Source organism: Nicotiana tabacum, chromosome 24, assembly GCF_000715075.1.
Source record: "Nicotiana tabacum cultivar K326 chromosome 24, ASM71507v2, whole genome shotgun sequence".
Taxonomy (NCBI): Eukaryota; Viridiplantae; Streptophyta; class Magnoliopsida; order Solanales; family Solanaceae; genus Nicotiana; species Nicotiana tabacum.
The window spans coordinates 80,620,105-80,634,598 of NC_134103.1; the positions used below are offsets into that span (position 1 = coordinate 80,620,105).

The following is a 14,494-nucleotide window of genomic DNA, read 5'->3' on the forward strand; positions in this document are numbered from 1 at the left end:
AGTACGACAGGAAACTCAATTTTTATATTACCAATATATTTTCAACTGATTGAAGAATGAGTTAGCCCATTGTTATTAATTCTTAGCAAGTTCTAACTCTTGCCAAATTCTCACTTTGAAAAATTATTCGTCCTTTTTTTTTTAAAACTTTTATTTATGTATAAAAAAACTAATTGAAACTTTGACACGGTAGTTGTTGAGTAAAATAGGGTCAACTAAGAAAGTGGGAGGATTCTTTTTGTTTTTTAATAACAGCCAGCCCAAATAAGGGGAAGGAAATTCTATTTTTAATAGGCAAGTGTATCAATAAGAATAACTGCAAAAACAAAATCGTGGAAGGACTGGAAACAAAATCGTGGGTCGATTGGAAGTTTTTTTATATTTTTTAAATTTAACTTTATTTTGTTGATTTGTAGTTTGAATTTGAAATTCCAATTATCTTGGAGAGTTGTCCTAATTTTTTACATGTGTTAGAATTGTGGGTATTCCACTTGTCAGCCTAACATGGTTTTGCCTTTGTTATTCTATATAGATAGATTTGACCCAAGAGGTGCCTCCGATTCCTTCATGAGAGATGAGCTGGATTCATTTAAGTGCTTGCTTTCCATACCCGGAATCGAGGGAGTGATTTGTGGTTATTGCACTTGATTTGTTTCCCTTTTGTTTTATGGCTGTGTTTCCCTTCCATTTTGAATCTCATGATTTACTGCAATCATGTCTTCCATTATATCGTTTCACTTTGTTTTGGATCTTCCCGAATTACTGCAATCAATAAGACAGTGGGTAAGTTAGATTTGCCCTATTGTCATCATTGAAACTTAAGTGTAACAAAGTCTATAGAAGTTCATTAAAGAAGTTGTTCATGTTCAGCGTGACGAAACTTCAGAAAATGAACGCTTTCTCGTGACTGAGGCGTGGAAGTATTTTGATTTTTTGTGCATGAATTATATTCTTAACGGACTGGAGGACGATCTGTATAACGTCTAGAGTAATGTGGAGACGTCAAAAGAACCGTGGATTGCGCTTGAAAAGAAATTCAAAACTGAGGATGCCGGGTTGAAAAAAATTGTTGGCGCAAAATTTTTGGCCTACAAAATGGTAGATAGCAAGTTTGTTATTATCCAAGTCCAGGAATTGCAAGTGATTATTCACCATCTCCTTGGAAATTGTTTCATTGTCCAGTTCTAGAACAAGCACATGACCTTTCTGATCACAACTTACGCCGGGGCACTGGCAACAATCAGTGTTTTGATCCCATCTGACCAGTTTGATTGACATAGAAGAATCGAATGTAAGGCCATTCTTGAGTTTAAGCAACAAGGCCTTTTGATCGCGCAAACAATGGCCAAACATGGGAGAAATATTAGAAATAATCAGAAACACCACCAACACGACGATGAAAGAAATCTGTAGCAGGAGTGATATTTTCATAGTGAGGCAATATTATAAGTGCAGTAATGAAATTGAATGATGAATTGCATTTATACAAATGGAATCAGGGGCAACAGATAATCTTGGCCGGCACTCGGAAAGACAAGGAATGAGCAACTAAATTGAATGATTTGCTCCAATTTTGATTTTTGAAAAGGTCAAGACAGTATATCACCATTTTGTCTAATGAGGTCCTACCTCAGATGTTTTAAAATCCAAACAAAGTTGATGTTTCTGTCTTTTTCTTTTAGGCATTGCATGGGTGAGGACGGCTGTTCTTTGTCTCTACTGTAGTTCTTAATCTCCAACTAGACAAATTCCAATTTGGTTTAATTTCTCTGTAGTTTTCTGTTGACTTGGGTTGTGCATATGCAAGTCAACCTAAAATGTCAATCACATAAGGTAAGATCGGAAAACTTCCCATAATTTACTTTGTCTGAATTTACACTACTTGAGCTTGTAATAGACAGTGACATTAAAATAGGCATAATTCCACGTAGAGGGAATGTAAGGAACATCCCCTTCCCCATACAAAAAACAAAGAAAAACCAATCTGAAGAGTATTATATATGAACTCCTTCATACCACAGAAAGTACGTAAAATATCTTACTTCATAGCTTATAGTCATACTGCTGCAACTTCCTTGGCCTATGTACTTTACATTCTACAACAAATTCCTTAACTTACCTTGACCTCCTTTTGTTTTTATTCCTACCACTTTTTTTGTGCTGACCCAAAATTCTGAAAAGAAGTCTATCAACAAGCTCATTGTATCTTTGGCTATACAAAAGCAGCCAGGTTACAATGCCAAAACACACAGAAGATCCCAAGGCAAAACTTATATACTTCCCATCAATTTCATGTTCAGAATGGCTGCTAGGTTGTGATAATTCATTCACTTTGATGTCACTGCATGTTTTCTTTAACGGAAAATCGCACAACCCCGTGTTCCCTTCAAAGGAATCTGCTGAGAACGTCTGAAATTGGTTGCCTCTTGGAATCCTACCAGAAAGTTGATTAAAAGATAGGTTCAAGAAAGAAAGGAATGTGAGACCTACGAGCTCGTCCGGAATCCTCCCACTTAACTGGTTAACTGAAAGATCTAAGGATTCAAGCTGAGTTAACTTTCCAAGGGCCTGTGGTATTCTTCCTGTCAAAGCATTGTGTGATAAGTTAAGAAGGTAAAGCAATTTGAGATCTCCCAATACCTCGGGTATCTCCCCTTGAAAGTTATTGCAAGAGAAATCAATCGACGTAAAAATTGCAAGAAGTTTTACAATCTCTATCTCCCGACCTTTGAGAACTACAGTTACTCTGTCTAGATAGTACTTGCCATAGTTGAAGACTTCAACTCTCAAGTACTCTGGCTCTGGAAATTTGCTACTCGGCATCATTTTTTCCAAGTTTGAGAAGTATTGTGGTAGCAGATATCCGTTGAAATTGTTTGAAGCAAGATCTATAATTTGGAGCCTTGGCCATGTTTGATTAGCTATAGGACATTTGAGATTCCCATAGAACATGTTCGACCTCAAGACTAGGACATGTAAATTAAATAATTTCTTCAACATGCATGGGAATGTATCTCTAATCTTATTATTTCCAATGTCAAATACCTCAAGATATGCACATCTATTCAAGGATCTTGAAACTTTTCCTTCTAACATATTGTTGTTGAGGGATAAAATTTCCAAATTGCAATTCCGCGGAAATGTATCAGGAATAAGGCCACTTAGCTTGTTTCTACCTAGATTCAACACCCTGAGATGGTGAATCTTTTGGAATAAACAAGGAGGTATTCTGTTGTTAATGGAGTTATTTGACATATCAAGTAACTGAAGCTGATGTAGATTGCATATCGAAGTTGGTATTTGTCCCGTAAGTTTACTATTAGAATGCAAGTCAATAACCCTCAGAGTGGTAGATATATTATAAGGTTTTTCTAGAGACTCCAGGAGATTGCATGAAAGATTCAGATATTTTAAGCCTCCATTTCCAACACTCCAAATCCAGCTTGGTATTTTCCCTTTAATATTATTGTCCGAAAGGTCTAATTCGGACATATGGGACTGGTTTTTAAGGTCTGGAAAATTCTGCAACTCGCATGAAACCAACTTCAGTACTTCCAACTGGGGAAAGAGAGATGAGGTTGAATTACTACCATGTATATCAATTCTCAAGTTGTTGTAAGAAAGGTCAAGGGACACTAACTTTGTCAATCTTGACAATTCCATTGGAATCTGCCCAACAAAACCAGCATCTGATAAATTCAGGTATATCAAGTTTGTGAGCTTATAAATTTCTGTTGGTATTTGAACAGATTTTAGGTCATTATAAGCTAAATTCAGCTTCTCAAGATACATAAGATCGAAGAGACTGCTTGAATTCTCAACACCACCAGAAATTGTTTCGTTGTCCAGTTCGAGAACAAGCACATGACCTTCCTGATCACAACTTACACCTGGCCACTGGCAACAGTCAGTGTTTTGATCCCACCTTACTAGTTTGGTTGACAAAGAGGAATCAAACGTAAGGCTATTCTTGAATTTAAGCAACAAGGCTTTTTGATCCCCCAAACATTGGCCATATCCTCCAGAAATATTAGAACTAATCAGAAGTACCACCAGTGTGGCGATAAACGAAAACTGTAGCGGGAGTGCTATTTTCATAGTGAAGCAATAATATGAAGTGTAGTAATGAAATAAATGATGAGTTGCCTTTATATAAATGGAATCAGGGAGACACTCCTAACTTCTCACTATGTGGGATTACATTGGGTATGTTGTTGTTGTTGAATCAGGGAGACACAGATAATATTGGCCGGCACTTGCAAAGAAATATGAAGCAAAAGACAAGGAATAAGCTACGAAATTCATGAATGAGTTGCTGATTTTTCAAAATGTCAAGATAGCATCAAACATTTTTTCCTACTTCAAACGTTTTAATTAAAGTCCAAACAAAGTTGATGTTTCTGTCTTTTCTTCTAGGCATGGGTTGGGTGAGGACCGCTGTTATTTCTCTCTTCTTTAGTCCTTAGACTCCAACAATGACAAATTACGATTTGGTTTACTCTCTGTAGTTTTCTGTTGACTTGAGTCTTGCAAGTCAATCTAAAGGAATGTCGTGCATGAAACTTATTTTTCTTTCTTTTGTTTTTGAGCTTCTTTGGTGAGGCTGAGTAATTGGAACTAATGGTTTTCTTGAATTGAAAGGACAGTAATACTATATCTAATGCATGTAATCACATAAGGGTTAGATCTGAAACAGTTTCCCATAATTTACTGTCTCTGAATTTACTCAACTTGAACTTATACGTACGTAATTCACAATGATACATTAGGAAGTCTTTACACAGAGCATATTTTGATGCCTTGCAATGCATTGTTCCTTCTCCACTTTATTAACAAGGTATTTTGTTCTCTCTTATTTAAGGGGGATTTAGAAAATATACACACACATACATATATAAGAGTAAGAAGAATATATGCTGAGTGATAGGTAACAAGCAAAAAATTGGGAAAATTTTCATCTGTTTACTAATTGTCTAATGTACATCTTTTATCGAAAATCCTGAAAAAATAAAATTTTAATGATTGCAAGCTTGTTGTAACTCATATTGATTCAAATGTTCACTCATTTCTTGTTCAAAATGAAACTGATGTGATAAATCAAAAGAAACATGCTAGCTTAATTAGAAGATTAATTGAGATATGTGACTGATTGCATACGACATGATATATATTGCATATGCAGTAGGAGTATTTAGCGGATTTACAAGCAAGGTAATGAACATTGATATTATGCCACAACGAGAGTTATAAGATATCTACTTGGTGCCAAAACCTATGACTTATTTTATAAAAATATCCGGCTCGAAGGCTTTTATGATGCAGATTGGAAGAGTGAATCCTACTTAACTACTAGTTATATTTTTATTTTGGGGTGGTACTATTTATTGAAAATAAAATAAAAAACTAATTATTGCTAACTTTACTGTCGAGTCAGAACTAATTGCTTTAGCTTCAGTGAAGAATGAGAATTGATTGATAGATTTTTTTTAAATACCTTGTTTGGAAAACTATTTTTCCTATATTAATTTATTATGATAGCACCATTACAACTGATAGAGTACAAAACCATTATTACAACGGTAAACCCAGACAAAAACACAGTATTTTGAGATCATATTTAACAAGTGTTTAATGTTTATTATGTTAAATCTTATAATAATCTTACAGATCCACAGATCAAAGTCTTAGCAAGATAAAGGATCTGGAGCATATCGAGGGAGATGGGGTGAAGCCCATAAATTCATAAGTCGTATATGAAGAAACTTAACCTAAGGAGTACAGATCCTATAACCAGGTTTAATGGGAAGAACGAATCACATTACAACTTATTTTAAGATGCACTAATATAGTTTTATATCCCTACCTACAGTGTGAGTGCATTTATCCTGTAACGATTTGTGAATGTTGAGTCTATAAACTCTTAATAAAAATATAGCTTGTATGAGCAGGGTGTTGGAGTTACAGAAGCACCTTTGACAGATTTCACCTATGTGAGTGTGGAAGTAGGCTGCTTCCCATGAGAATAGGGCTCATTAAAAAAAAACACTCATGAAAACTAGGATAGTATAATAGCTATAATGTGCAGGCTAATAAAGCTCATGTCAATACCTTGATGATTATGTGTAAGTAGTGATCTTTATTTCTCTTAAGCACTCATAGCTCAAGTCTGATACCACTACTAACTTGGAGTAAAGATCGTTATTTTCCTAACTTGAGGTTTAATATAAAGAATACCTTCATTATTTGTAACATAGGTTCCAAAAATCAGTGTCCTTAAATTTCATCAACGTGGTAATCTTACTTTTTTAAGGAATAGTCACCCACTTGAAATATTTTAATTTTTAATTCGATACAATACGCTTTTAGAGAGTTAATTTAACTGTTCAGACTCATTCGAGCAGATTTTCTTTTCAGAAAACACTTCTCTAAAGCATCATTCACCTCTACTCTAAAACTTTTCACGACACAATAACATAGACATAACAGAAATATTCATATAACACAAATATAAAGCAAAAATTTGACTAAGTACGAAGTGGATTGATTCCACAATAACTCATTCAGTTCTTAGCTATAATATCTAGTTGAAATCTAGATGTAGAATTTCTTAAATGCCAAAGATCTAGCTAGCAAGTTGAGGAATATCAGACCATTAATGAGAATCAACTTTCATGAATTTTTATATATAAAAGTCACATCCAAACCTCTAGTACAAAAACTCAAAACCTTAAAGTGCATCATGTAAAAATTTTACCATCATATAAAAGTTTTATCATCAAGGCATGAAACACCCCTTTTATTTTTTTATCCTTAAAGTTTTTATATCTGAAATTCTTTCCACTATTTTGCTGATACAACCTTCAATATGACGGCCATTGAATATCAGATTCAACTATTTAGCTGATTTAATGCCTCATATAATAAAAATTTCACAGTCTAGTAGCAAATATATAAAATATCAACCCTTAGAGATACATAATACCAACAAATCTATTAAGGCAAAAAGATAAAAATAAATACTTTAAGTGTCTCCAAAGAGAGGATAAGATGTATCAACGTTGGAATTTTCCATTGATCGTGAATCCAAAGACTTCTTCTCTAAGTTGGGTATTGAAGTTTAAGGTATCAGAGATGCTTAGAGAGCCCCAACACTAACTTGGGATGATTAGTAGAGAACCTTGAACCGCAACCCTAATATATCTAACCCTCTTGGTCACAACATGTAAAATCACTTTTCCGACGAACTCAGAGGGGATGTATTCAAGAAAATTAATACTAAAAATGAGTAAGTTGTGTTGCATAGAACACCCTCCTACAAAATCCATAAAGGATTGTGCTGACCTTGGTGGACCATTGAAAAAAAAATCATAGACAATGACTGATGGATACAAGAACCACCAATACATTGATAAGACATACGTTAGGACTACTCTTCTAGTATCAAGAGGGACAGAATAATCATCAAAACACACTCGAGAAACATACTTAAATGGTTTGACATCTTTGATTCTTCGTGCTCTGTAATAAATATCTTCCCGATTCCCCAACAAACTTAATATAAAGTATGGAAAGTTATCGATTTTTGTAATGAAAGTATGAAGTTTTATCAATTCTTGGAAAGATAGTAATGATGGTTTGTGGATTCTTGAAAAAGATATGACTATGCATTCTTGGAAAAAAGTTGTAAAGTGGGATTCTTTCCAAAGTGAAAGAAAAGTTTACACAAAGTTAAACGGCTAGTAAACTTTGTATGTTTAGACTCTTCAAAATTTTGAATTGTTATACATTAAGGTGACATAGGCTAATTAAGACAATTTTTATAGACTAAACATGTAAACTCTACAACACATAATAAAATGTATAAAATATAATAAAGACTTTGTTACATAATAATAATTTTTTTGGCAAATTAAATAATAATTATAGCTAACCTTAATTCTATTTGTTAACCTAAGATGCAGAGAAAAAAATATCAGCCATGAATAATGAAAAATCAAAGAGAAAATCCGCCAGAAATTCAACCCGAAAGATATAGAGAATATCTACCTTGAGCGTAAATATCCTTCTAGGTTAAAGTATTTCGAGCGTAAATATCCTTCTACCTTGAGAATATCTACCTTGATCCACCACTGACTCTGGAATAAAGATCGTTATTTTGCTAACTTGAGATTTAATATAGAGCATACCTTCATTATTTGTATCATAGGTTGCCAAAGATCCGTGTCCTTAAATTTGTTCCATGTGGTAATCTTATATTTTTAAGGAATAGTCAACCACTCGAAATACTTTAATTTATAATTCGGTACAATGCACTTTTAGAGAATTAATTTAACTGTTTAGACTCATTCGTGCAGATTTTCTTTTCAAAAAATACTTCTCTAAAGCATCATTCAACTCTAATCCAAAAAATTTCAGGACACAATAATATAGACATAATAGAAATATTGAGATAACACAAATATAAAACAAAAATTTGACTAAGTAAGAAGTTGATTGATTCCATAATAACTCATTTAGTTCTTAGCTACAATATCTAGTTGAAATATAGATGTCGAATTTCTTAAATACCCAAGATCTAGCTAGAATGTTTCAACTTGCTTGGAATATTAGAGCATTAAACAGAATCAACTTTCATGAATTATTTTTTTGGGTAAATGCCACATCCAGACCTCTGGTACAAAAACTCAACACCTCAGTGTAACTAATAGAATAAGAAAACTAAAACTATTTAAAGATTTACTATTATGTAAAAGCTTTATCATCAAGGCCTGAAACACCCCTTACATTTTTTTTCGATCCTCAAAGTTTTTATATCTGGAATTCTTTCTACTATTTTGTTGATACAACCTTCAATATGACGGCCATTGAATATCAGGTTCAACTATTTAGCTGATTTAATATCATATAATAAAAATTTCACAGCCTAGTAGCAAAAATATAAAATGTCAGACTCTTAGAGACATATAATACCAACAAATCTATTAAGGCAAAAAGATAAAAATAAATACCTTAAGTGTCTCCAAAGAGAGGATAAGATGTATCAACGTTGGGATTTGCTATTGATTGTAAATCCAAAGACTTCTTCTCTAAGTTGGGTATTCAATTTTAAGGTATCAGAGATGCTTAGAGAGCACCAACACTAACTTGGGATGATCAGTGGAGAACCCTGAACCGCAACCCTAAGATATCTAAGCCTCTTGGTCACAACATATAAAATCACTTTTCCGACGAACTCATAGGGGATGTACTCAAAATATTAATGTTAAAATGGGGAAGTTGTGTTACTGTCACGACCCAAAATCTCACCTGTCGTGATGACGTCTATCTCAATACTAGGCAAGCCGACAATCTCAATAAAATACCATATCTTTTAAATTTAAAAACATAATACTTAATTTCAGCGGAAGAGATCTCACAAGTATAATTATAAACACTTCCAAAACCCGGTGTCACTGAGTACATGAGCATCTAAATGATAATAAAGTCTGACTGTGAAAAATACTGGCTGAAAATATAGAACAGTACTAAAAAGCTGAAAGGAAAGAAAGTCAAGGTCTGCAGACGCCAAGCAGCTACCTTGATAATCTCCAACAGATAAAACCCCAAAAAACTAGCAACCGCCGTGTCCGGAGGTACCTGGATCTGCACACGAGGTGCAGGGTGTAGTATGAGTACAACCAACTCAACAAGTAACAATAATAAATAAGGAACTGGAAGTAGTGACGAGCTTTATAGTTCAGTCCAAATATAGTAATTTTAAACATAATAATGTAAGCATGCTTTCAAGTTCAACATTTAAGCCCCAAACAGTAATTTCATGTCAAGTTCAACTGAAACATAAGATAATATCTCTCAGAAATTTCCAAACAATGATATATGATAGGTGAAGTGCAACCATAATGAAATCATATGCATCCTCTCAGGACCACAGTCACTCAACCATTTCATTCACTCATCACTTATCACTCGCACTCAGTAGATACCTGCGCTCACTGGGGGTGTGTACAGACTCCGGAGGGGCTCCTACACCAAGCGTTATAATCCTCACGGACAGTTCACGTGCTATAGTATAATATCTAGATCTGCACGGACAACTCACGTGCTGCACCGAAAACTCACGTGCTATAGTATAATATCTATATCCGTACGGACAACTCACGTGCTATGGTATAATATCTCACAATCAGGCTCTCAATCTTACTCAGTCATAAATCTCTCCAGTGTCTCGAGCTTTCAGTGATCATGCAAATCAGCCCAAACAACAATAATGTGATGCATCAATAATAAACAATAGAGACTGAGATAGAATAAACAAGTAAACTGTGACTGAGTACAAAACAATAAATTAGCAGATAATTCAATATGTGCACGACCTCTGTAGGTCCCTACAATGCCAACACATAATCTAAACATGATTTGTATTTCAATTTCTCTACTACATGGAGAATGTACAGATAACCACAGATTATTCAACTACACAGTTCCATGGAATTTGACCAAGTCACAATTCCTACGGTGCACGCCTACACGCCCGTCACCTAGCATGTGCATCACCCCCCAAACTGACCATATAACATATAATCCGGGTTTTCATACCCTCCGGACCAAATTTAGAACTGTTACTTACCTCAAACCGTGTAATTCTCTATTCCGCTATGCCTTTGCCTCGTGAATTGGCCTCCAAATACCTCGAATCTAGCCACAAATAATTTCATTCAGTCAATAAAATTTGTTGGAATTAATTCCATAAGAAAATACTAATTTTCTAACAAAATCCGAAATTTAGCTCAAACATCACTCGTGGGCCCCACATCTCGGAACCCGACAAAATATATAAAATCCAAAAGCCCATTCAACCACGAGTCTACCCATACCAATTTTACCAAAATCCGACCTCAACACGACCCTCAAATCTTCAATTTAAACCAAGAGGGTTTTCTAAATTTTCCAACTTATTTCACCCATTAAATGTTAAAAACAACCATAGGTCCGGGTAATTTAACCAATATTGAGTTAAGAACACTTACCCCATTGTTTCCTATGAAAATCTCCTAAACATCACCTCAATCCGAGCTCCAAATCGAAAAAATGGAAAATGGGCCCATTTTTAGAACTTAAACTCTCTGCCCAGTCATTTGCTCTACGCGGTCGCGGACAACCATACGTTATCATGAAGCACAATTTTCCACAACCCAGAAAAGACCTTACGCGATCGCGGTGTCCTTCACGCGATCGCGATGAATAGGATCCCAGCTCTACGCGATCGCAGCCCTCTTCACGCGATCGCATAGAGCAAATGCGTGACCCAGCTTCCTCTCAAGTTCCCCTATACGAACGCAGAATTTCCCATGTGTTTGCGTAGCACATTCAGGCCCAACCTGTGCGATCGCAGTTGACCTCACGCGATCGCGAAGAACAAAAATAAACACTGCCTCAACAAGCCTACGCGATCGTGGGTGCCTTCACGCGATCGCATAGAACAAATTTCACTTCTGCCCAAACAAGCCTATGCGATCGTAGACCTTCTCACGCGATCGCATAGAAGGAAACTAGTGATAGAAAACCAGCATTTTTATCAGTTTATCAAGTCCACATTTCGATTCGTTAAGCATTCGAAACTCACCCGAGGCCCCCGGTGTAACGACCCGACCGATCATTTTGAGTTCTAGCATGTCATTTAGCAGTTTAAGACCATGCATAGCTTCACTTCAGGTATTATGACTTGTACGTGTGGTCGGAATTGAAATTCAGAAAGTTCGGAGTTGATTTGGAGAAAAAACAATTCTAATTTCGGAAGCCTTAAGTTGGATGAATTGACTAAACTATGAGTTTTGAGTAAACGACATCGGAATCGAGATTTGAAGGTTTTAACAGGTTTGTATGATGATTTTGGACTTGGGCGTATGTCCGGAGCGGATTTTGGATGATCCGGGAGCGTTTCAGCGCCTATTATGGAAGTTGGCATTTTGTAAGAATTTCATAGATTTGTGCTGAAGTGCATTTCAATGTTATCAATGTCCGTTTGGGATTTCGAGCCTGGGAATAGCTCTGTATGGTGATTCTGATCTTAGGAGCATGTCCGTAAAGTTATTTGGAGGTCCATAGGTCATTTCGGCATCAATTGGCAAAAAGTTGGAATTTTGGATGATTTTTGAGAAGTTTGATCGGGAGTGAACTTTTTGATATAGGGCCGGATTTCAATTCCGGAAGTTGGAATAGGTCCGTAATGTCAATTATGATTTGTGTGCAATATGTGAGGTCAATTGGACGTGATTTGATAGGTTTCGACATCGATCGTAGAAGTTTGGAATTTCAAAGTTTATTAGGTTTGAATTGGAGGGTGATTCATAATTTCAATGTTGATTGGCGTGATTTGAGGCCTCGACTAAGTTCGTAAAGTATTTTGGGACGTGTTGGTATATTTGGTTGAGGTTCTAAGGGCCTCGGGTGGATTCCGGATGGTAAATGGATCAAGTTAGAATTTTTGAAGAGCAGTTGTTGCACCAGGCTTCTGGTGTAACCACACCTATGGAGGGCTAGCCGCAGGTGCGAGCTCGCATAAGCGGCCAAGTGTTGGCAGCCCAGAAGTCGTAGGTGTGGACGAGAGGGGTGCAGATGCGCGACCGCAGAAGAGATCCAAGGACCGCAGAAGCGGGATCCAATGCAGGTGCGGCGCATGCACCGCAGAAGCGGTCTCGCAGAAGCGAGCCGCTAATCGTAGAAGCGGACAAGCCGGCTAAAGGGGAAATCCGCATCTGTGAGGTTATTTCCGAGTAGTTTAGGACTTAAATCATGAATTACTTGTGATAATTGCATCGTTTATTGAATTGTTAATAGAGATTGAACATCCTAGGTGTTAATATTATAATAACTTCTCATTCCGGAGGTTCATAAGAAAATGACCTCCTTTCTTGTTGAGCGGGCCGAACGCCTCGGCAGTATAGATGCATCTATGGATCGTGTTGCACGTCCCTCGACAGTGTACACGACACTCTGGATCGGGCCGTACGTCCTCGGCAGAAATTGTGCTTAATATTAATAATAATAACTACACGATACTTGAACAATAATTGCAACTTGTAAAGCTATTTGATAAATTGGAATTTTTATTGGAATTTAAGGAATTAATTATTTCTCCTTGTCAAGGAATTTATTGTTGTTCTTATAAATCATGTTTATTGAAATATTTATATTTCAAATATTATTGACCCATAGTGAGTGTCAAAGTCAACCTCTCGTCACTACTTCTTCGAGATTAGGCTTGATACTTACTGGGTACACGTTGTTTACGTACTCATGCTACGCTTGCTGCACATTCTTGTGCAGGTACACATATGTTTAGTGATCTTTTGGCGCATCTGTTGCGGGGACTTACGGTGAGCTGCACTTCCATGTTACGAATCCACAGCGTACAAAGTCTCCATCACTGTTATTTACATACTCCTGTCTAATTTGTATTTCGGACAGATGCTGTATTTTATTTTTCTTCCTAGTTGATGCTCATGCACTTGTGACACCGGGTTTTGGGGGTACTTATGGGCTGTTCAGTATTGTAGTTGTGAAAATATTTCCATTTATTCTGTAAATTTTATCTCTTACTATTTAATTGAAGAAAATTTCGATTCAAAAATAATAAAAAGATTAATTACATTAATTAGTCAAGGTTGGCTGGCCTGACAGCGGTGTTAGGCGCCATCACGACCTTTAATGGATTTTGGGTCGTGACAATATGGTATCAGAGCACTAGGTTCACGTAGGTCTCACGAGTCATGAGCAAGTCTAGTAGAGTCTTTTGGATCAATACAGAGACGTCTGCACTTATCTTCGAGAGGCTACATGACTGTTAGGATCACTTCCCTTCATAATTCCTCATCATGCGAATTAATTCCTTTGAGGCTTATGCCTTCTTTTACTTCTTATTCAATCTTATGCGATGTGAAGCGCTTGTTATAAATTGGGAATCAAGGAAGTTTAATGGTACTACAGATGTGGTACAGGGCATTTCTCCCTGCGTATTTGATTGAGCTATTGTCGTCGCCTTGCGGAAGGCCGCTCTGTTGTTTCAGCTCAGTATCAGTATTACTTATGGTTTTGAGATTGGGCATTGATTGTTATGACAATTCGTACGTTGCTATCGCACAGTGTTGTGTAATGGTAGGATGCTTGTATATGCGTCGAGGCAGTGAATGACTTGAAAAGAGGTTTTACTCGGTGCATGATTCAGAGATTCCGTATTTTATTTTTGGCGGAGAAAAGACAATCGGACTACGAATGCTCAGGTTTAGGTCAATGGGGTAACGAGACTTGGTATTTTCGAGCGTGATGGAATTTATCATCTGTGATGTGGTGACGTCGTCCTTGATGGAATGTGTTAAGTTCGCTGGTGTTATGGTCCTCTTTAATTCGCCTTTGGGGTAGAGTATTGTGAGTGGTGCCGGGGAAGCGGCTGTTAGGGGTCGCAGTGTGCTGTAGTTCAGAATCGAATCAGTGATCC

General features: G+C 36.4%; 1 protein-coding gene across 1 annotated transcript; it reads right to left on the reverse strand.

Moving 5' to 3' along the window:
- Positions 1–1,803: 1,803 nt before the first annotated feature.
- LOC107780860 (receptor-like protein 35) lies at positions 1,804–4,389 on the reverse strand. The gene has a single exon (XM_016601463.2). The coding sequence runs from the start codon at positions 4,096–4,098 to the stop codon at positions 2,116–2,118; it is 1,983 nt and encodes a 660-aa protein (XP_016456949.2). The 5' UTR covers positions 4,099–4,389; the 3' UTR covers positions 1,804–2,115.
- Positions 4,390–14,494: the final 10,105 nt, after the last annotated feature.